Source organism: Atractosteus spatula, chromosome 3 (genome assembly GCF_055471065.1).
Source record: "Atractosteus spatula isolate fAtrSpa1 chromosome 3, fAtrSpa1.hap1, whole genome shotgun sequence".
NCBI lineage: Eukaryota > Metazoa > Chordata > Actinopteri > Semionotiformes > Lepisosteidae > Atractosteus > Atractosteus spatula.
This window is the reverse complement of record NC_142708.1, coordinates 17,948,326-17,971,580: the sequence shown is the minus strand read 5'-3', so window position 1 is coordinate 17,971,580 and position 23,255 is coordinate 17,948,326. Positions and strand designations below refer to the sequence as shown.

General features: G+C 39.3%; 1 protein-coding gene across 2 annotated transcripts; it reads right to left on the bottom strand.

The window, feature by feature from the left end:
- Positions 1–3,880: 3,880 nt before the first annotated feature.
- unc45b (unc-45 myosin chaperone B) lies at positions 3,881–21,564 on the bottom strand. 2 transcript variants are annotated; one of them, XM_088910227.1, is made up of 20 exons: positions 21,447–21,564; positions 19,911–20,072; positions 19,644–19,680; positions 18,913–19,088; positions 18,470–18,559; positions 16,905–17,072; positions 16,091–16,256; positions 15,305–15,475; positions 14,670–14,841; positions 11,995–12,295; positions 11,419–11,513; positions 10,501–10,642; positions 10,129–10,269; positions 9,682–9,809; positions 8,952–9,018; positions 8,099–8,212; positions 6,989–7,104; positions 6,582–6,699; positions 5,734–5,889; positions 3,881–4,543 (listed from the first exon to the last, which is right to left on the bottom strand). In XM_088910227.1, exons 2-20 carry the CDS (start codon positions 20,070–20,072, stop codon positions 4,283–4,285), a joined length of 2,781 nt encoding a protein of 926 aa, XP_088766353.1. In that variant the 5' UTR covers positions 21,447–21,564; the 3' UTR covers positions 3,881–4,282. The 2 variants fall into 2 exon arrangements, with proteins under 2 accessions (XP_088766353.1, XP_088766354.1); XM_088910228.1 differs by lacking the exon at positions 21,447–21,564 and adding an exon at positions 21,181–21,218.
- Between the last annotated feature and the right edge of the window lie 1,691 nt (positions 21,565–23,255).

The following is a 23,255-nucleotide window of genomic DNA, read 5'->3' as shown; positions in this document are numbered from 1 at the left end:
ATTGGGAGTGAACAGTTAATCAATGTAGTCAGGAGCCCTTAAAGATGAGAAGTGCCATTTTGAATTAACTTCTGCTATCCACAGGTAGAAAATGCAAAAGCTATAATGAGATATATGCTCATTTGTTTTAGCATTTCTTAAGATCTGAGCTGAACAAGTTCCAACTTCTTAACACATTTCAATTGCAGGCACTGCATTATGAAATAAAATCTGGAAATCAAGCATGCATTAGCACTGTGGGCAGCAGTGCAACAGTGCTTAGGGTTCTGGCATTGTAACTAGAAGGTTATAGCTTCTTGAGTAAGGTGCTTCACCTGAATTGTTCCAATAAAATACCCAATAAAATGCCCAGCTCTACAAGAGGATGGGTGAAAAGGTAAACTTTGTGTTGACGTTGTTTATAATCTAATGATTCTCTATAAAGGAAATCAGAGTTCCCTAAAACAACAAACTCTCTTCACAAGGTTTAAATACTTAACTCTAATCTGGCCTTTAAGATTGATTAAGGTTAATCCAAATAAGGACAGAAAACTGCCTCCCCTTAACCTTTGGAATAGGACCACACGTACTACTTACCATAAAGTACTTACCATAGTACTTTACTCCAATAGAAACATTACAAAATAAAACCACCAACAGCACCTACAGAAACCAACACATCAGGAAAACTGTATGTGCTATCCAATGCAAGAAATATAACTTACCATACATTGGAGAAATGGGTGACAAGATCAGAATTAGACCAGCTAGCATACTTACAATATCAAACATAGGAAGGAAATTCACACACCAGTTGTTGTCAATTTCATGATGCTTAATTTTGCTTCATGACAAATAATAGGAGTACAAAGGGATCCACACTGAGCAGAAAGAAATAGGAGAAAAACAGAGAGAATCTGTATCACTAAATAAGACACAATATTCACATTCAGATTAAAAAAGTAAAATTGCAACAGGATAAGGTAAATTTGGAGGCTGGTGTGAAAAGTTGTGAGGTGGTGAGTGCATCATACCTTTCTCCAGGAGCTCTTTTAGGGATACCAAGAGTTAAGAAGCTACAGTATCTTGCAGAACAACCTAACCATAACACTCTCCCTGATCCTGAACCTAACCTTACCCCTAAACCCTAATCCCTGCCCTAGCCCTAATCCTAACTCTAGCCCTAACTATGTTGATCCTCAATTCTAAATAACTAAGGGTTAAGGTGTAATCTGTATACAAGGAATCAAACAGGGAAAACCGCAGCAGTTCAAGGGGATTGGCGTCAGGACGCTGACCAATCCCACCCTTCTCCCCCAGGGGAGCCATTACTGGCTTCATTGTTTCCTGGGACGAAACATTTAGCTACCAGACTGGTACCGAAAACAGATACCAGCCTACAACCATACTGTACAGACCTAAGATTAGCACATACATTACTATTCTAAAGCACTTAGAATGGTGAGTCCACTTTTGGGAAAAAAAGGCTCTGTTTCCCATGACTCTGCCCCTAACCCTAACCCTGGTTCTAGCCCTGACACTACCCTGGCCTTAACCCTAACCCCACTTCACCACCACCCCAAAGCACATATCACCCACACCAACACAATAACACGAGGACACAGCTAATACACTGGAGTATGGAAACCCACAAATGCTGGCTCTTCATATGAGACTCCAGTGTCTCAAAGGATACCCCCATATGAACAAAGAGATCAACAGATGGAAAGATACCTAGGAGCATCTTTCTATCACCCAGCCAACATCCTACACACACTCCTTAAGTGGAAAATGTTATCCTCTCATTTGGAATCAATAATAAAGTCAAACAACTCCAGCTAATGCTGTAGGAAGCTAAGGGGCCATTGCCCAGAGCAGAAATGTAGATCTCACACATTAAACATTCTAGGGACTGGGAGGCACAACATAGAAACTACCTGGACATAATAAATAACCACGTACAGCAAAACATCCCAATGATTTCCAAACCAAGAGAAGCACAATTCAAGAACAAAATAGGCAGAATCCACTGGACTACCATCACAGTCAAAGAAATATTCAGCCACTGGAATCAACATTTAAACTGCTAAGCCTCAAAGCCACAACACTAGAGGAGGAGCACCACAACAAAAACAACATAAACCCAGGAATTGCTGTGTGGAAAACCCTTGCTCCAGCCTATGCGGGCATCTATATGGCCCATTAGGAAACCATCATATTGCTAAAATATACGATATACACAAATCCTCAATGACATTTGGGGAACCTTGGCAGAGTGTTTTTAGAATTCACTAACACCCTTACCACAGACCACAGTTCCACTAAACTGGCAAACATGGCAACAAAATAGACTTCTTAGTCACCTCCATATACAAGAGCACCAGTTTCAAAGACACAGGTAAAGTTGACATCAAAGTACACTTCAAAGACATAGACACACTTGCTTACTTAATAAGGTCAGCTTCTGCCTGAAACATATTTTCATATGGACTTTTTAAAATCACAACTGTTATACTTTTACAAACACGTTTTCCTGCACACAACAACAGGATTTCAGGGAAGACATGTCACGATCGAAAGCCCCTCCTCTTAAGGGCACTCCAGCTCTTTCTTGTTTGTCTTTGATTTTTTGCACCTGCCTCCTGATCAAGCCCCTCCCTACAAAAGCCAGACGCTCCAACCAATCCAGGCTCAGCTTTGGAAGACGGACGCCCAGAAGCCCGCCTAACAGTGAATCCAGGAGTGGCTCGACGGCATAGGCTTCGCAATGACATCCTGACCATCTGGGTCCGGGGCTTGGAACGCCTGGCCCCGTTACCCTTTTTATTTCCCCGAGTCTTCACTGGATCCCCCTCAGGCTTTTAACCTTCATCATGTCTGTCAAGGATGGATTACACGGCTCTGGACTTTTGCTCCCCCTGGATTACCCTACGGACTCCCTTTGGACTTGTTTGCCTTGGCCATGCCCCCCCGAGCACCAGCACACCGTCATCACGCCCCCCTGTTCATCTACCAGCCCCGCTCCTAGTCTTCTCTCCCCCGTGTCTGTTCACTCCCTTCCAGATTCTGCCGTCTGCATAGGGTCTTGAAAAACGCTTCGTGACAAGGCAAAAATACACTATTCAAAGCATTACAGAGGATCACACGGTTTTCTCAGAAATGTGGCACAGACATTTTTAAATAGGAAAACTCCTCAAAACGGAAGAATAATACCCCTCATCAGAATGTAGTCCCAGCTTATTGTAACAACAAACCAACAATTAAAATCTATGTTCACCACCACTTTACAAAGCACAGACATATTTAAGGACATATTTAAAATCTTTATGCATGTAAGAAGAACAGAAAGCTCCACCCAGAGCCAAACAGTTCAAACAGCAGACAACCATCCAACACCACAAAACCAAAGAAATCTTCCAGTTACAATGGAGACTCCACGAGAACAGCTTCCAGTGTGAAATGTGCAGAGTGACCTATGTGAGGGAAACGGGTAACTCCATCTATTCCTACGCCTGGTCTGGAAGCACTGGAGGCCACAAGACTAGAGAGCCACCCCAGCTGAACTGAGGCAGAAAGAAGGAAAAAGGAACGGGAGTGGATCAAAAGACTTGATACTGCCCATCCACAAGGACTTGACAAGGACCTTAAATTATGTGACCTCAGTCATTGCAAGGACAATTGTAACTCTTTTTGTTCCAAGTGGTCCACTCTTGGGGAAAATGTAGGTGAAAGAGCTCTGTTTCCCTAATCTATCCGAATCCTAACCCAATTCTAACCCTGTCCCTAAAGCTAAAGCAACCTCAGCCGTAACCTGAAGAAGACTCCACAGCCGAAATGTTGTGTTTCAAACTGTAAGGATATACTGAAGTATAGTAGAATAAATCACATGAACAATGCTGGTGTTATAAACTACTTTATTTTAAAGTTTAGTTATACCACAGATGCATGTATGAAAAAAAACGGAAAAAAACAATACTTTGAAAACGTGTATTCCAGTTTTTTTTTAATTATATATTCAGAATGAAAATATTAATAATACAATAGGTTCTGTCTCTTAGATTTGCAATAAGCTTTGAATAGGTTTTTGAATAAAGGGTACTACAAAAAACATTTTAAAAATGGGAAATAAAAAATGACATTAAATTATGTTTGTGTCCTAAATACTGGTGCCATTAAGTCTGAAGCCTCTTAGCATTCTACTTTACCAGAAAGCAGGCTACATTGGCAGTCCCAGTGATACTGTGGACTGGCTGAAAATCCAGTCCCATTGCATAAACTGTACTGCACTGCCTTCTTGAACTTTCTAAGAGTAAGGTTTTATCAGTCCTAAATTCATCGCGATCACAAGGCAGTTTCGAGCTGCATCAATGGCCGGCTGCTTCATGGGGCTGTCTTCCTGCTTGCCGATCACAGTGAGGATTTCCAGGAGCTCACTCTCGATGAGTTTCTTGGCGAGCTCCTTGTCGGCGTTGATCATGTTGTAAACAATCACGATTCCTCGGTGCTGTACTTCCGGCCTGTCGTGCAGACACAGCCTCTGCAGAATCTCCAGCCACTGTGCGGTCTGCGGGTGCAACACAAGTCACAGCTAATCGGGATCACGTCCGCAGAAAATATGGCACTGAAAATTGTGTGCTGGCTACACCGAAAAATATAGTGCCTTTGCTGACTGAAGAGAACCCCACGTTCATAAATTGCAGTCTTTTCAATGGAAAGATTGTCTTTTACCACAGTATGTGGTTCACATGTTAACAAAACTTTTCTTTAATACTTTTTCTATATTAAACAGAATGCTTAGCTGTGTATTTTGCTATCATTTCATGTTGTAAGGCTACCTTTTTGAAAGGATGTAATGTCAGTACTTCACATTTCTTTCAAACGGAACATCCACATTGGCCAGTTTTAAATACAAGGTGATAGCTTTAATTTGAATTATTTTTGCGACACCCAAACAGAATGTTTCAGAGTTCAAGGGCTTTCAGTCACAAGGAACCTTGACAAAACCATGACTTCATTACAGTTAATAAAATGTTGGGCAACACGCGTACTTTATATTTGATTAGGACATGAGTAGGAAATTTCCATATTCAATCTACAACAGCTCATTGGGCCAGATCTTATCCTGGTTTCCTGGTTTCCTTGTTAAGTGGACAAAGAGAAGGTGACTCCCCACCACTGTGGGACTCTGGGAAACACTGATCCCCATTTATACAGATGTGTGGAGTAATGCATCTGAGGTACAGTACGTACCCATAACTCACCACTTATGAGCCCAGACCTTTCCACTACACTGCCCCCATTTACTTTACTAATGTGTACCTACTCATTTGTGTCATAATACTGGCCCAACTGTGTGTTAATTTTAAGTACGTTGTACAGTATTTCACACATAATTGCATAGGATCTACTATTGTAAAAATGCCTGGAACATTTTTCAGGCGGGTAAGTTTGCTTATCCTCATGCATGCACCAGATTGAATTTCCCGGATACATTTTGCTGAACTGCATTGTCTGTGTGAATAAGCACATCCAACCTCCCCTACCACTTCGTTTCCTTTTCTTCAGCCCTTTGCTCCAAATGTTCATTGCTGCAGATGCCAGCTCGTGTGACTAAGTGAGTGCGAACACTAAATACGCATCACGAGAAAGTGCGGCGCAAAGGAAAATAAACATTAAATGTGGACGAAGAAGCTTCCGTTTCTAAGCTGTGCGGTGGCTTGGAGTGTCTGGGATGAGAACGGAGGTTGCACTCACCACGAGGGTGACCTTGGTGCAGATTTTCTGCTGGGCAGCCGTGAGCATGGCCAGAGCTCCAGCCGCAGCTATCTGGACCTTTTCGTCATCCTCCCCGCACAGCAGAACCAGGAGCTTTAACTTGTCATTGCCCTCCTCCAGGTACCTCTCTTGGACCTGCCCCCCAGGACACACAGAGGCAACAGAGTTAGTCTCTCTGAGTTCCTCTCACAGCTCATGAGTCAATAGTGACGTTCCGGATTGGTGTTCCGGTTCTCGGCAGTTCCAGACTCTCACGCATACGTCAAAATGCCAACAAACAAGCCTTTAAACTTTGTACCATTTGTAAACCTTGTAACATTTTGATGCAAAAAGCCTTTGTTCTGACAATCCTCTATTGATGTATGAAAGAGAGATAGATGTTCCATATAGGCTTCTTTGAAATACTGTATGTGACTATTAACAACTCAGCAAAACTTTGTTGAAATTTTTCAAATGCTAGGAGGAATGTTGCACTGAGCTCAAGGAACAATAATCCAAGACCATAAGCAGTCAACTCTCCCCCATCCATCCGTTTTCTAAACATTTCTTCCAAAAGGTACACCCTGGATGGGACACCAAATAAACATTGCAGGCTGGACAGATACACACACAGACATGCACATGCACATACCCACACCAAGTCTCTGGACTGTGGAAGGAAATCACAACACCTCTGTACAAATAGCACCACAGGAGTGGAATTGAACACAGGACCCCAGCCCCATTAAGTAGCAATGCTAACCACTGCACCACCATGCCACCCAACACAGTGAGAAACTGAATTTGTTTATTTATTGGAATTTATAGGCCATCTAGCCACTACTTACTTCTTTGCACACAATCATGTTGCACATGCACTCTGTCGCTGCCTGGCGGATCTGATCGTGCTCTTCAAACATGTAGTTCTCAATCTCTGGCATGGCTTTTTCCTTTATGATCTTTTTTCTAAGATTCAGAACAAAACCCAGTTATTTCACGTCTTGCTCTATACATCATGACAACACAGAAGTTGTTAAATTTGTAGAAAACACAGAGAACTAAACCAGGTTCCACACTGAGGTAAATTTTTCTGATGGTGAGATGAACAAGATGAAAGATTCTAAGGAAAGAGTGTCTTGTTTTACCGGCTAATGTTAGCCGGAACAGAGAATGGAGGTCCAGCAAGACGCAACTGCAGTTTCAAATTGAGCCCAGGCTCTAGCGCACTTTAGAATCGACATTCCTCTAAACACACCTGAGTTTTTCATTCAGTGCAGCCAGGTTTGTGAGGCCCCTCAGGGCTTCAAAGTTCTGCAGACCGTCTCGCTCTGTGTTGAGAAGGCTAACTAGGGGCCGCACCACTTCATAAATCTGTCAGAAAGAAATAAAATAATCACAGTGTGGCAATGGCGGTGCTTTTATTGACATTGTATTGTTGTTAGTATCTTATTGTTTAGAAAAAAAGTTTTTGTGTGAACTTTGCAGGAACATTTTTTCTGCTTCAAAGAAGTGAAAATGAGAGCAGGCCGTACAGATCCAAAGAGTTCTAAGTATAAGAATGCTTGTTGTGAATTTGAGTGGATTAGAGAACACTTTGGATGTTGTGAGGCAGAGGGAAGACATTCAGAAACCCTCTTAACACATTCTGAGTGTTTGATGTGGTTGACGTCGTATTTGTGCATTATTACTCGACACTCTTTTGTTTTATGATATACAAGAGTAGATAAGCATTTGCATGGCTCTGAAGGAAAGATATCTGATTGTTATTATAGTACTATAGCCCCACAGTGTGGAGTATGGTAGTATCTATCACTACCATACTCCACACTACCACGGGGTGAAAAGGAAATTTAAATCCCTTAATTGGAATCAGTCAGAGAAATGAAACCAGAGAGAGGTTGTACTTGAACTTGACTCAAATTCCCTGTTGACTAAAGGGTTAAACCCAGCACGTTCTGATATATGGATTGGGAACTGTGAATTGCCTTTCTGAGACATTTTGGAGATCACTTTTTCCTGTTAATTTTTGTGGCCATTTTTTCCCCTTTTCATAATTATTTATACTAAATGTTTCTTCATTCTTGGCATGAATTTATGGGAATTTCTGCCTCCATTAGACATAGGCCAATTTTTTGTGATACTCACCTCCTCACCGCTGCTGGCGGACAGAGTGTTTTGTGTCAATTAATAGTAAAAAAAATTCCAGTTAAATACATTATGAATCCATAATGTAATATATGCCTATATAGGCTTATTGTGTTGCTTGACAGTACTGCTCCAAGGAGTCACATGCAAAGCATTTTTTAAAGGAGTATTTTATAATAGTCGTTGAAATAGCACAGGTTAGTGCTAACAGTGCACTTACCCTTTCTCCAGGGAAAGCAATCTCAGGATTGGCAATTGCAGCTATTTTAGCCAGTGCATGTGAAGCTTTTATCTTTCCAGGCTCAGTGCCTTCCAAGGCAAGGGGAATCAATGCCTGAATCAAACATTATTAAGAAAGATGAAAACCTTCCTTCTGCAATATCTGAGTTCCAGCAGAATCTTTAGAGTGTACTCCCCTAATGTCGTGGGGTTTCACATCACATTTCCATTGTTCTACATACAGTATTATTCTTGTCAAAACCTAAATGAGAACAAGTTTGCTGATAATGCTGTACAAAACAGCAGTATTTTTTACTGACCAATTAAGTGAATAAAACAGACCTTCCTTACAAATACTGAGTCATAGGTTATATTTTACCTTGATTATAGTTTATTGAAACCTCAAACAAACAATGTGGTGCTTGATACTGATTGCTTGATACTGATACTGATTGCCTACTTTTCTGTATATTTTACGTATCTACATTTTCATCATCACATTATCACTTTGTCTCAAATAATCTCAATTAGCTCTCAGCAAGTAAATTCTTAGTACTGAATATTTCAAATTTCTTAGGTGTTTATCAGCAAGCTTTTAATAAACTGAGGAAGTGCATGCAGAGAAATAATAAGACAACTATTTGAAGTTTCATGAATTTAAGTGTTATGGAATTAATATGCAATCAATCATTGAGCACTTATTTTTGAGTATGTAAGTACCAGTATAAAAAGCTGTAAAAATCAGTATGACAACAATCTAAATAGTGCTCTTTGTACTGAGCAGTGCTTGCATGCTGCACACAATTGGAATAAAATAAAAGTCCTATTTCCTTAAAAAGGACATGAAAACTGACCTTCCCACCACCTTGAGCAACAATGATACCATGGTCCTTAGGATCTTCAGTTAAGGCAAGGAAGACTCTATATGTCAGAAACAAACGTGATTCAGAAATGCAATGTTTTTAAATCATGGATATAAAGTCTTTCCATTTTATTTCCTGCTGCTATTGAAATGTTTTATAGGGACTGATCATATCATCTTTCTTGATGGAGCACTCAAAATAATTAAAATATGAGATTCAAACAGACAAAGAAAAGAATGGCTCTGTCTCTGTTAATTGCACTGGATTAATTCGTCAGACTGTTATGATTTTGCAGATAGCAAATTTGTTAGTTCACTTTGCAATTCGCTGTACTTTCCTTCACCTTAAAAATGTATTGCTGTTTAAATTGCGTAATATCTGTATGTAAACTGTTAGGACCGTGCAGGTATACCTCAAATTCCTACTGTAAATTTAAAATTGAAATCACATCCCTGATGATCACTGAGGTAAGGAAATCTTTAAAACAAGGTCAAGAGTTCTTAAGGACCCTGGTATTGTGGAGCAAATACTTTCCTTTTCAAATAAATTAAAGGCTTTTACATCAGTGCACATCCATTGTTTATCAGCAACTCTATTAATAAGTACTTTGAGATACATGGTTATAGTAATAGACATCTAGGAGTTCAATAGTTGTTGTCTGCATTCTTCAGATGTATGGAAATTTCTGACTCCCAGTAGATGGTACATAGACAGCACCCACCTTCCAAGCATCTCTTTGGTCTGATCAGTCAGAATGGCGTTATCAGCCTTGACCATGCAAGTCAGTGCAGAGATCACACCAGCCTTCAGCAGTCGCTTCACTCGTTTCTCAATAAAATCCTTCTTGTCCTGCATGAGAAGGATGTGTTTTCATGTGTATGTATGTAATGCTTTTATTATTTGCCTTTATGTTATGTTAACTTCCACACTTACTTCTGGAGAATCCGATTACTAAATGTGAAATCTGCTTTGTACTAAAGTAGCTTGTAATTCAAAATACTGCGGTTAAGCAAGAAGAGCCAGTGACTCTTTCCTTCATGGTAAACAGGCCCTCCTAACTAAGTGTAATAGTTGACTGCAAGTTCCCAATGTACCATCTGTAGATGGCACCATACAGTGTCTCTGGGTGATACAGCCTGATACAACTGTTTCGTCAGTTCCATTGTACCTTGGGGTGCTGTTCAGGAACGTGCTGCTTGGAAAACTTAGCCAGTTGCACAAGCTCTGGAATAATTTCCTTCTTCTCATAGCTGTTAGTACAGTTCACCAGAGTGCAGGCCACAGCATACAGAATGGTCTTATCTGAGGACTACACACAAAGAAAGAAACAGAAAATAAGCATAAGGGATAATACCAGCAACATTATAAGTGTATAAGGTGTTTACAGCACTTAGTTAAATAGCTGAAGTTTGTAGAACCAATTTGTTCAATGGTGTTTTTTTTCTTGGTTTTAATTTCATTTCTTTGAGATGCTCTATTTTATGACTACAGAAGTCAGGCTGTGACAAGCTGATGCTTCTGTACAGACTCTTTGAGATACCTTGGACAGTTCAAACATGGCCTTCAATGCAGGTTCATCTTCCACAAAGTCATCTTTCACATCTGCGTCATTGGTGAGGTATGCAAGACCTTCTACTGCCCATTTTCGTGTGCGGACATCTATGTTCGGATTGCACAGCCATCTGAATGTAGCAAAAGCAAGAAAATTAACAACATTCCTAATCTATATCACACAGTAGTTTGCCCTGGATTTAAAAATTCAGCAGAGTTTACAGATCTTATATTGAATTCAGTGTGAGGTCCAGAACAAGCACATGGTGTACAAATGCAACATCATATCTTTGATCAATCATAAAAAACAGGTCAAAATGTCCTAAGAATCATTTCATTGTAACCAGGTCTTTATTGCAATATCTGCCTATAGATATACAGTATATTTGAAGAGAAATTCTACAAAAGGAACAATGAAACATCAACAGAAGTGGCGGATACAAAAGGAAACTACATGAAAGTGCATTTAAGAAAAAGACTAAGAGGCACATCTTTACACAAAGGGCTGCAGGAGTCTGGAACAAGACACTTTGACTTCCTTGAAGAAATGGCTGGTTGAAATCCAGAGATCAATAAGACACTGACTACCAAACAGGTTGGATGGGCTGAAAGACCTCTTCTGATTTGTAACTTATTTAAGCTAATTTCATATTTGTTCCTGCTATATTGAAAATTTGAGATAATGCACTGACCATTATTTAACAATTTTTTTTTAATTGTTCAAGAAATTGTCACATCTGCAATGGCACAGTACCTGTGCAGGTAATGTAAATACCTATACAATGTTTTTTGAACTTCATTAAATTGCATTTAGCCTTTCCAGCCCTCTGTTTGTTTGTTTGTTTGTTTGTTTGTTTGTTTGTTTGTTTGTTTGTTTGTTTGACAAGGTAACAATACTGAGACTCACTTTCTGCACTGTTTGGCCAGCTTTTCAGTGGAGCCCTCTGCAAACTGTCTCATGCTGTAATCATCCCCGCCAGCCGAACCCAGCTTGCAGAGACCCTGGACAAGGAAAACAGCAGATCAGTAGCTGAAGCTTGTAGTGGACATTTAAATAGCGTTATGAAGACCATTTAATTATTGGACAAATATGTCTTTTTACCTCAGACCAGGTAGGCAATGTTTAAGACAAAACCAGCATACTGTTAAACTGCCCTTGTGTTCTCCATAATGACACTGGATTACCTTGCAAAGATGACGTCTCCCTATCAGCCTTGGCATAAACTGAGGTCAGCAAGCTGTGACTTTCCATTACCAAACAGGCTAGATGTGTAAGTTGTATACACTTTGAATGCAATGAATTGCAAAGGACGTGAGTCAACAGCTTTACAACTCCCACATAAGGAACGATGTCCTCTTACACTGAAATCAGTAGGAAGTAGGAAATGTCAGTGGAAGCCTTTCTTGCTCTCCTGCAGGACAGAAGTGCCTTAACTATGGCTTTGAAATTTCCCTTCCGCTTAAGCCACACTCCTGTACTTACCACCAGAGCGCGAATTTTGATTTTCTCATTCTTTGTCTTCTTGTAGATGTCCTTGAGCAGGGACACTCCGTTGGTGATGATGAAGGTGGCTCGACTCATCTTGGTGGACGCGTGAATGAGGGCCTCTACTGCAACCATCTGGTCAACCTCCCTCTCAGAGCCACACAGTGCCACCATCATCTCCATCACCCCCTGCATGCCCAAGATCTTGTTCCCCAAGTCGAAGGGACCCTGCAGCAGACCTGACACCGTCTGTATGGCGTGCAGATTCTTGTCCATGTCTTTGGGGTCGAACTTGCCTCTGCAAACAAAGAAAGCCGAAATGGCAGGAAGTGAGTTTGTAAATCTAGGAAGCGGATGGAGACGTGAAACGTTCATTCATTGCCTAGCCCCCACTGCTGAAATCTATTGTTCCATCTCGAAGCTAAGTGAAGATGATGATGATGGTGGATGTTTCCAAAATGCTGCACTCTTTTTATGCAGATACACAGTTCCCTGACATTAAAGGTACAAAAAGTTGATTTTTAAAATACCTGCAACTACCAGATTGTTTTATAGCAGCATAATCACTTTAATCCTGATGTGACAAAACTGTCAGCAAATCTAAGCTTATTCTTCCTGGCCACTGCTTGGTAGTAAACCATGTCTAAGATCGCTGTTTTCTGTACTTGTCTTGTGAAATGAAGCCTTTAAAATTGGGTTGGTATGGTAATTTTTGTGTTGTTTGGTTTATGATTGTATGTATAGTGTATATTGCTATGCTTGTTGCTCGGACTCTTTTTGCACATACAACTAACAATATATACGAGCACCAATATGAACAATAGCGACACAGGCACACCTGACCTTTACTATCTTATACTCGAGAAACTTAGTTAAAACTTCTATCTTTGCCACTTTTATGGAATGCAGAGAATAAGATGTCTTGTGGGTTTTTTAACCTTATACCCGTGGAAATGAGATGGCAGGACCACAGAGATGACTACGACAAAGGCTCGTGTTTGTGATCCTTACCAACTGGCATTCAATAGAATATAAAGCAGATGAGATCTGAGCTCACGCAAATATTTCTATAAATATTTGGGAATATACATTGGAAGGCACTTGTTGACTTTATCTGTAGTAAAGTACAACACTGAATGAACTTTATTTGCGGGTTATGGGTTTTTGGTGCTAGAAGTCAGGTTTTGTCCATGATTTTCAGTTCTGTGGTACAAAGTGTCATGTATTAGTAAACAACCATCTCATAAAACTGATAAAGTGTCTTTCTGTGCTACAAAAAAGCCAAGATGTCCAGACTCTTGGTGAGGTGTTGTAACACAGTGGGTCAGCCTCTTGAGCAGAGCTTTCAAACTGCTTACATTAAGAGAATGTGGAAATTAGCTGTTAGTATCTCCTCTGATCCCTTATGTTCTGCATGAAGAGTAACAACTGATGCCTACTACTTGATCAATGAATTATGATTGGTTATAGGCAAGTGCAATATGTGGTTAAAAATAAAAAGTATAATAAACATTGCAAGTGTAATGTTATTTGGGCTGTTTACAAATTTTTGTAAGTCTCTGTGTATAAAACATAGATGTTTGGATGCAAAACAAAATTCGGGGAAATTGGACTATAAAGTGTTAAAGTGTATGAAATAATGGAAATAGCATTTTGTTTCTGAGAAAAACTATTAATCCAAATTTCTGTTTCCTTCAGTTTCTCTCTGGCATATGCATACATCACATCTGAGAACAAGATCTCCTGTTGCATTTATTTCCATTTGCCCATGTAAATGACTTTACCGACAGTATGTTAACCTATGTAAGACAGAAATACTTTGGTTAAATCCTTTAATGGTCATCCAAGAAACAGAATTTAGACAGAATAAACCTACAAACTCTTTAGATGGCACTGAGCAGAATTTGAGAGAATAAGGATTTTGTACATTCCTACACAAACAGGGATACCGTGTAGTGAACGTCTGATCTATCTGATTGGGTAGACCACAAAGAGTTAAAATAAAAATAGAAAAAATAATTAGATAAAGAAATATGATGGAAAGAGTCCTTGGAAAAAATCTAAATCTGTAAGTGTCTTTGTGATTCAGCTGGTACAGGCGTTCACAAAAGCACAAGTTGGACTCTTTGCCACTGGGAACACTCACCAAAAGAAGGCTCCACAGCTTAAAACAAATTGTTTCTTTTCTTCTTTTTAAAGCATGGAATAAACCATTACTTGTTCCTTTGCAACCTACACATGCTGACGCAGCTACCCACCTGAACTACTCTTTGCCACTAGCTGATTGTGACCGGACTGGCCAAGTTACCACAGTTAGCTGAGCACCACCAAGAGTAGAGTTGGGATTAGCTGCCCAGCGTTCCCTCAGCTCCCAGTGACATGGTGACCCCTAGTGCACCCTAGTGGACATCTGCAGAGTTGCATTGCTCTCAGTGAGGGTCAAGGGAGGAAGTGTCCGTCCCCCAGCTGGCATTGAAGCTCCTGTATGGGATGATCAGCCTGTGGTGTTGTGAAAGATGAACGGTTCAGAGGAGTCCAGCTACATTTCCACATTCTCCCTGTGTGTGGTGGCAAGGCTACAAACCTGTGAGCCAATACTTGTGAAACCACACAACCGGCAGTTCAAACCTGGATCAGTGTGTGGCACTTTAAAGTAATCTGCCTTGACCTACTTGATGTACTCCTGACATATCTCCCGGTAGTTATCTCTCTCGGGGTCACAGCGCAGGTCGTCGTAGAGCTTGTTGAGAAGGACGCTGGCAATGAGCTGCGTGTTGTCAGTCATAGGCAGCTGGTCAGGGAGATCTGGCACCTGCCCTACCACTTTCAAAATCTTCTTTAAACCTGCAAGAACACATCACACCTCAACAGCCCTTTCCACAGCTCCGACACACAAAGGCACCAATTCCAGCTCAGGGCTGAAAGATTTGAGCCGGTACAGTTTTATAATGTTCATGCAGGGTCCTGAAAAACAGGTCTTTGTTTTCAACCTAACAATTGAGCTTTTCTTTATATGCTTATGAAATAAAACTGTGCCCTTTAGTAAAGAAAACTCCAGAAATATGTTTTTAAGTAATAAACGGTGTGCGTTATTAAAGATAATTCCTTAATGAATATCCAGGCGAGGCTCATTGATAGGTTTTGAAATGTACTGCTCTGTGCTGAGGTGATCATTTGCATCCCTATTTTTAAAGGTTTGACTTTTGTAATGAAATGGAAAAAAATGAATAACCAGATAACATATTATAAAAAATAAATATATATGTAGCAAGCAGGGAAGAAAAAATATCAGCTAGCAAACACTTACCATGGTCAATGGTGAAGAGTGTCTTGGAGTGATCAGGGTCCTTTTTGTTTGTTCTGGGCACATTCTTGGTCAGCAGGTTGAGAGCTTGGTCTCGTCCATGTCCTGATACCTTTTTATTGGTGACCATATCCAACAGAGCTAATAGAATTGCTTTGAGATCCTTTGTGGTATCTGTACAATAAAAGCCAAGGACAAGGGATTGACACAGGGGAACAACGCAATTCTGAAGGTAAAAAAAGAAGACCAAGGAACAAAAGAACATATGCTTCATGCAATGGTAATAAATGCTTTCTACCATGATTATATAGGATTTTTTCATAAGGATTACAAATCAAGAAAATTAGAAGAAAATTCGAATATGTACACAGGGAAAAGTGTTAGGGAAATATGTATACGTATACACATTAATCTATTTTATCATAAGAAATACTGCAATTTTGATAACTCTTTGTTTTTTTAGGTCTGTTCAGCTATAGTTTCCCACTGTCTAAACAGGGATTTAATCTGAAGTGAAAATAATAACTGACAGTGCTAATCCAATAATTTTTCTCAGAGTCTGTTTCATACAGTATGTAATTAACAAATAATTCCTGTCAAAATATTATTGTGAACGAAGGCACTTTTTTCCCCACAAAGGATTGTGGATTTATGGGGATTCACTACCCAGCTATATTATTGAAATCCGTAGCAACCAAACAAGGTCACCAGTAGCAGCCAAACAACCACCATTCTTACTTAAGAGCTGTAAAGATACATTCTAAAACATAAAGGAGGGAAAGTATTTACCAAGAACCAGAGCTTCTTCCTTTCCGTGGTCTCTCTTGTCCTTGCCAGAAAGGGAGTCGTAGATGCACTGGAAAAGGTTACAGGTGGCCAGGGCAATTTCTTCATGGTCCACTCCCAAAATGCTGCACAGCTTCTCAATTCCAACCATATGGACTATAGCAGTTGCCTGTATTATGTATACAGGCAGCATATTCATTAGAAACAAGGTGGTCATTGATGAAAAACACAATATGCATAACTTTAAATCCACATAAGCTGTAATTGTACAAGAATTTTAAAGGGTTATTGCCTGCCAACAAACTTATGAAACTTATGAAACTTTCTTCATCATGGGACAAATTATTCAAATTTGTCTACATTTTGGCAAGGCTTGGTAAACTCCTTTCTAAATCACAAAATATGATATGCATGCAATATAAGATATGCAGAGTGATATTTGTCCTGGGCACAATTATATTATTGCAACATACTGTATAGCTGCCAGTGACTAAAAGCAAACCTGTGCTGCTATCTTCATAGATCTTTCACAAACATTTGAGAGTAATGTCTAATAATAATTCCACCACTTTAAACAGGACTCTCTTGCATGGTTTCCAACTAGATTTAAAAAAGATCTCAGGACTTAGGAACCAAAAACTAGACAGACAAATTAACATTGGAATAAGATATACAGTAAAACCTGGGTTCACAAGTTGGGAACCTTAATCAAGCAAGCTGGTGAATGTGAGCAAAAACAAATGAATGGGGAAACGCATTGATTTCTGCAAGTCACTTTGCCGCCTTTCCATTCATTCCGCGATGATAATTGACTTACCCTAGCTTTATGGCCGGTGCAAATGCCAGACATGGCTCTTATTGCTGCCAGAATCATCTCAGGCTTGCCAGTATCAATCAGCTGGAGAAGCAAATTGACTCCATTGTTCTGAAAGATTCTCTCTGCTCCTCCGTCTTCTCTTGCAAGGACAATCAAGTTGTTTGCAGCCTTGAGACGGTGAAGAATAAAACACAGCTCATGACCTAAAAAGATTTCTGACGACTGCTGAGCAATAGTTCCACTAGAGTAAAAGCTTTCATTTGTCCATTTTTACAAAATACTGTTTTGTAAAATATATCGGCCCTCTATATGTCAGCTTATATATTAGAGATGGAGGGAGAGTATTGTCCTTTGCATAACTTAACGTGATCTTAGAAAGCTGCCACAAATACTATCTGAAAAAAAGCAGACTGTGATGCAATATCCCATGTTACTGAATTGGAGCAGACGATAATCCAATGATATTTTACAAAAGCCACCATCTTGGCTCAAAACGCAAGCCCAGTGGAGTGACCTTGAGCCAGGATGGCCTCCTGATAGTTGGAAAACACAAGAAAGGCACAGCTGAGTTGGATAAGTCATTAGCACTCAGAGGGAGTGAAATTACATGTGAAGGAAAGGAGCCATCAAGAAAGGCTTTGTGTGGAATTAGCCTCTCTTCTGGCTTATATAGGCTTATATAGGAACAGCTAGGAGGACAGGGGCTTCAGTCTGTTTCTAGGTTCCAGTCTAGGAGGAGGGAGAGTGAGCTTCAGCGAGCGGGGAATGTTTGAGAAAATACAGTTTAGTCTGTGCTGTGGGTGTCACAGATGCTGCACACACAGACTGCGTGGTAGTTTGTTTGCCAGGCTCAGTGAGGTTGAAGTGTACTTCTGAGCAACAGGGTTGATTTTCTGAACAAGGGCTGACTGGAGCTGTTACCCCCTGGAAGATGGGCATTGCCTGACAAGATAGCAGCTTATCTTCTCCCCACAGCTGAGAGGCAGGAGTCTAGATGCCACAGGTAGAGTCCCGAGTACCAGTGCTGCTTGAGATTTGGGCAGCACAGGGGTAATTGAGTCCAATACTTCACAGTGCTTCATGGGTAATGAAAACAGCTGATGAGAAGATCTAGTGACTTGTGTAAGTAAAGCCAAAAGAATACCAACCTGGAAGGAGGAGGACTGTGCAGTCTTCCCTGAGAGGGGACCCACGTGAAAGAGCGAGGGTCCCAGAGGGTGTCCAGAAGGTAAAGATGGATCACTTAAAAGGTGAGAAAACTATGGTGACAGGCTGGCACCATTGGAATTAAGGGATTAAGGTGGTGTGTGTGTGTGTGTGTGTGTGTGTGTGTGTGTGTGTGTGTGTGTGTGTGTCTGAGGTTGTAACAGTAGAGTTCTAGATTTTTGGTGACAAATGAAATGTTTCATTTATTTCAAAACAGAATTTGGAAATAGTTTGAAACTTGGTGAAGTATTGTTAGTGCCCTTTCTGAGGAGGAAAATGAGATCGGCTATGTCCTCGCACAGCAAGTCTGTAGACAACCTCTTTTTCTATCCTCGCATTGAAAAGTCGTTTCAACCAACCTTTTCTTTCTTATCCTTGTCTGCATCATCACCAAGCAAGATGTCAAACATGGTCTGTACTCTGGAATCAGTGGAGAACTGGACCTTCAGCTGCAAAGAGAAAGAAATCAATGTCATCGCGGCAGATCTAGTCACGTTTCTCTTGAACATCACACTCATTTTTCATCAAAAGTGATGGAAATATTTTGGCAACACCAGCTGTCTTACATTTGAAGGTTTCTAACTTCCTGTAAAAGGCTTTTCGTTTCTCCATTGTAGTGAACTTCATAAAATGTGTTTAGCTTACTTGAACATTGAAATGAAGTTTTGCTACGTGCAAAACATATTGTTATGGAGTGACAATAAGTGATCAAGATACTTTTCTTTAGCCTCACATGCTAAGCTGCCTTACCTCCCAAAACTTTGGAAATATCGCCTTGTGGGACAGCTGAGACAAGACTCACCTTCCCCTGAATCTCTGCTCCCAGCCTCCGCAACGTCTCCAGGAAGGTTTTGTTTTTGGGCTCAATTGTGGCACATCTCTGGACATCTTTAAAAGCCTGGTCCAGTTTCCCCAGCTTTTCCAATGCCTGGCATCGCCTGTACAAGGCTTTAATGTCTGAGGCATCCATATCAATAGCTAAGGAGGAATAGGTTAAAAGCTTCTTAGACATCATGAAGATTCAGGGGGTCTAGAGAGCATTACAGTATATACTGTACAGTTCTTTAGGTCTAATTGGATTCTTTATTAAATTTAAAACACTGCACAATGCATTTAAAAAACTGCAAAAAACAATGTATTAAAAACTCTGCTACCTCTATGAAATTTTCATTGGTCTTGGTCTAAAGTAAATAAAGGGCATTTGAAAACCACCAGATTAATAACTTAAAAGCAGGCATTGATTAATGATTTTCTTTCACTCATGAAGATATGATGTGAAAATAGCTTTCAAAACTTGAAACTATTTCAGTCATACCACCGGCATTTAAAATTACAGTATGTGTATTAAAATTTTGCTTTGTGAGCACATTGGTTACATACTAAAGGTGATTCTGCACCTTGATGAATTCTTTTTTAGCATTGCCTTTCAGTCTCATTGTCAAACTTGATGCATTAGACAATACTTACAGCTGTGATTCAAAACTCACAAAGGCTATGTCAATTATTTAAATTATTCTCTACATCAAATCTTACCTCTTGTTGCATCAGATGCTGCCTGTGCATAATGCTCCTAAAATGAAAAGAGATTTGTCACAAAGTAAATATGATGAGAATAATAGTTATCGACGGGAAATGAGTACAATGACAAAGTCCCCAATAATGCCCCAGATATTTTAAATTTTCATACAATGCCTGGCTGACCTCTCTCAGCAGAGCTTTGCAACACATGAAACAATTAACTGCTCTGCCAATGAAAGGCCTTTAATGAACTAAATGAAAATAATTTAATTTAAATCTTACCTTTTTTAAGTAACAGGCTGCTCTGTTCCTGTAGAGAATTGCCAGAACTTTTTTGTCCTTACAAACCTTAATGGCCATTGTGTAGCACTCAGCAGCTTTGTCATATTCATTGGCCTGGAAGTGCTTGTTGCCTTCGTCTTTTAACTGGATTGGATCTCCCATCTACAAGAAAAGGGAAATGTTCAGATCCTGTCTTGTTCCGTATAAAAATAAAGTGAGAAAAAAACATTGGATAATTCCTATCACGTTTGTTTGCATTCTTTATCCCAGTTGATAACAATAGGTGACAACTGCACTATATTTGAATTGAACAACCCTAAGCAGAAAAAAACACACTGATGTGCATGTACTGTAACTAGTTTCTAGTTTCTTCACGAGCAGACACAGATCTTGGTCCAGGTACCTGTATAAACAACTTATTAGTTGGATAGAATTTAATAAGAATAGGAGAAGACAGATTCTTGGACCCAGCTCTCTGTAAAACAGATACAGTAGATAGCATTGTGGCTGAAAGTGCAAAAAGCAAGTGGAGTAGTGAAATGCACTATGTAAAAACTGTGACAGGGTGCGTGATTACTTCAAATAGTTACTGTACACAGCTGCACTGATCCAACTGATACAACTCTGACACTGCAAGAAAGACTGATTTTCCACAATGATTTTGTGACAATGATATTACTGTCTTTTATTAATGATTTTTTCTTCAACACCTAGATATTTGACAGTCTTCTTGAATTAAGCCACAAATTATTTTTTTCACATCTTCTTTGCAGGATTGGGTACATGTTAAGGAGATTAACTTAATACACATTTCCACATCTTCAAGTACACAAGTAGACCAGAAGCCAAACACAGACATAACTTTCCTACTGAATGCAAAAAAGAAATTGCAGCAAATGAGGTGTATGCTTAATTATTTGAACAAACCTTTTCTGTTTTACATTAATTTAATCTTTGCGTTTCTGAATTCAAGACACATAAATATAAGACATAGATTAGGCTATAGCATTCACAATTAAAAAATCCTTAAATTAAAAAATAGGATTTAGTTATTGTTATTTCACATGAATTAATATAGAAAATAGAGTATTCATACAGTAAATCAAAGAATAATTCTTAGATGGTTTCTGTGATGATTTACTGTACATGGATCTAAACAAAATTCAGAAAACATTTCACTTTAATTGCCAATGCAAGTCTTTTGAATACTAACTTGGTAACAATTCCAACAAAAGGCAATTCCAGGACTTTTAAAAAAGCATTTCCTTACCTTTTCTCACCAACTAGTAAGCCAAAGTAAGACCAGCTATTAGGAAGACAGAACTCTTGACCAAATAGCCAAGCACATGTTATCGTAAACTTTAAATCCCTGTGTTCATGCCTTATATGGGCAGTATTCTGAACTCCCAAGTGGCCTATCAGTGACATGTCACTGGCACCTTTGACAGCTCCTAGTGATGGCAAATCAGCTTTCAAAAAGAGTCTTAACTGTAAATCTATGCTTTGTTAAAGAGTAACATAAATATTACACCATACCTTGTCAACCGAAAATGTGCTTCCCCCTGCTTTACGTGGATTAGTTAGCACTTGTAGTAACTTGCTGTGTCACTAAACACCGTCCCCAAGACTGACCTCCTTGTACCATATATATCTCAATGAAATGGACATCAGCCAGGATGACAGTACTACCATGTAGACCCCAGGTGGTTAGGCCCAGAGAAACAACCAGGACATGCTTATATTGGTTCATAGAATAAGAAGGAAAAATGTCAAAATACATTTATTAGGTATGTCAGACGGACAGCTGAACATTTGTAATGTAGGAGGGCACTATTTGTTTTAAAACTTTTGCTAAACACTGCACAGTCACCCCTTTAAAAAGTGGTCTGACTGTGCCCTGACTATTTAAGGAATATCTGTGACAGCTGAGAATTCTAGAGCAAACGTTTTGGCTGACTTATGAGGCAGAGAGAGCCGTCAACAGCTGTAGGTGTAGCAAAGGCCTAGTAACTTCTAGAAAGTGCTTTCTGTCCAGAGAAAAACTCAGAGTTTGGTTCTTATCTTCTGATATTTTAAAGGCATCGCAGGAAACTACCTAATGGAACGCATTTGACATGACCTGTGTTGTTCATGTTTGAAGGGGACTGAAAAGGACATTCATGCACAACAGATGTACCATTCATTCACAATACTATAAAGTATATTAGATTGTTAGGAAAAAACTGAATTACAGACTTTGCAGTGTTTCATATTATTTTTGAAAATAAAAATAACACCATCTGTAGGCATGAACATGCATTTTTTAAAAATGTTAATTGTTTTACCTGGAGATTCAGCTTTTTTGGTACTTACATTTTGTAATGAAAAAAATAAGTGTAGACACATTGTAATTATTTTCTTAATACAGAAAAGCCTCAGTAAATTCGCAAGACAGTAAATTCTTCAATGAACTTTTGATGTCGAAGTTTTCAGTTTAATCATAATTATGATTTTCCATAAGACTTTTAATACCTCTAATGCCTATGGTTCTGTTAACGGAGAATAAAAACAGGCAAATGTGATCACAAATTGACATACAGTAAGTAGGGTTTTCACAGTATAAATATCAGCTTAGAATAAGATCCCATCTTGTTTTTCCTCAGAATGTTAATTTATCTCTGCAAAGCTACCAAGAAATTAAGGAATAAATAAAAAAATGTTTCTTATTAACTAACATACTAAAATCTTATAGAACATATAGCGGAATAAATATCTTTGTTCGATGTGTTTTTCTTAATAATAACTGAATGATCTCACACAACAGTGAGGACTACCAAACCATATGGCCTATAAACCATATATAAACAATCTTACAAGTATTTCTAGAGACATTCCAAGAGCAAACATTTGCTTAGTTGTAAAGAGGATGTTTCAATTCATTTCATTTGAAGATTTCATCTTAAAACGGATAAACAGTGTAATTTCAAGAGCAATCCACTAGATGGGGGTACGAACTTCTTTTTGCACTGAGGTATTTTAATAATCTTTACGGAGGCGATAGAAAAAGCAGTAAAGCCAAAAATTCCAACCACAGCCATTGACCCAAAACACGCCCGTATTCCTGTTGTCAACACATGTCTTCATGACCTAATTTTTATCATTCTGTAGTCCTGTTTAACCCTTGGATTTATGATGAACCACTCCTTTCTTTAGCTTAAGCTTTCACGAATACATCAGAGGAGAAATGATGAGAGCTATGAGGACGACGAAGCATCGTGTTAATGTAAAATATTCCTTGACTATTAGAGCTCTAGAATGATTATGTATTTTATATGATTGTAGTATTCATGGGATATGTTACTGAAA

What these genes read in the sequence shown, in the direction of transcription:
- unc45b (XM_088910227.1), bottom strand. Translation starts at nt 20,072, where the DNA reads ATGGGAGATCCAATCCAGTTAAAAGACGAAGGCAACAAGCACTTCCAG. An exon ending in CCATGTTTGAACTGTCCAAG is followed by an intron (nt 10,270 to 10,500) that starts GTATCTCAAAGA and finishes CTTTGTGTGTAG; the next exon opens with TCCTCAGATAAGACCATTCT. An exon ending in ACATGATTGTGTGCAAAGAA is followed by an intron (nt 5,890 to 6,581) that starts GTAAGTAGTGGC and finishes CCTGGGGGGCAG; the next exon opens with GTCCAAGAGAGGTACCTGGA.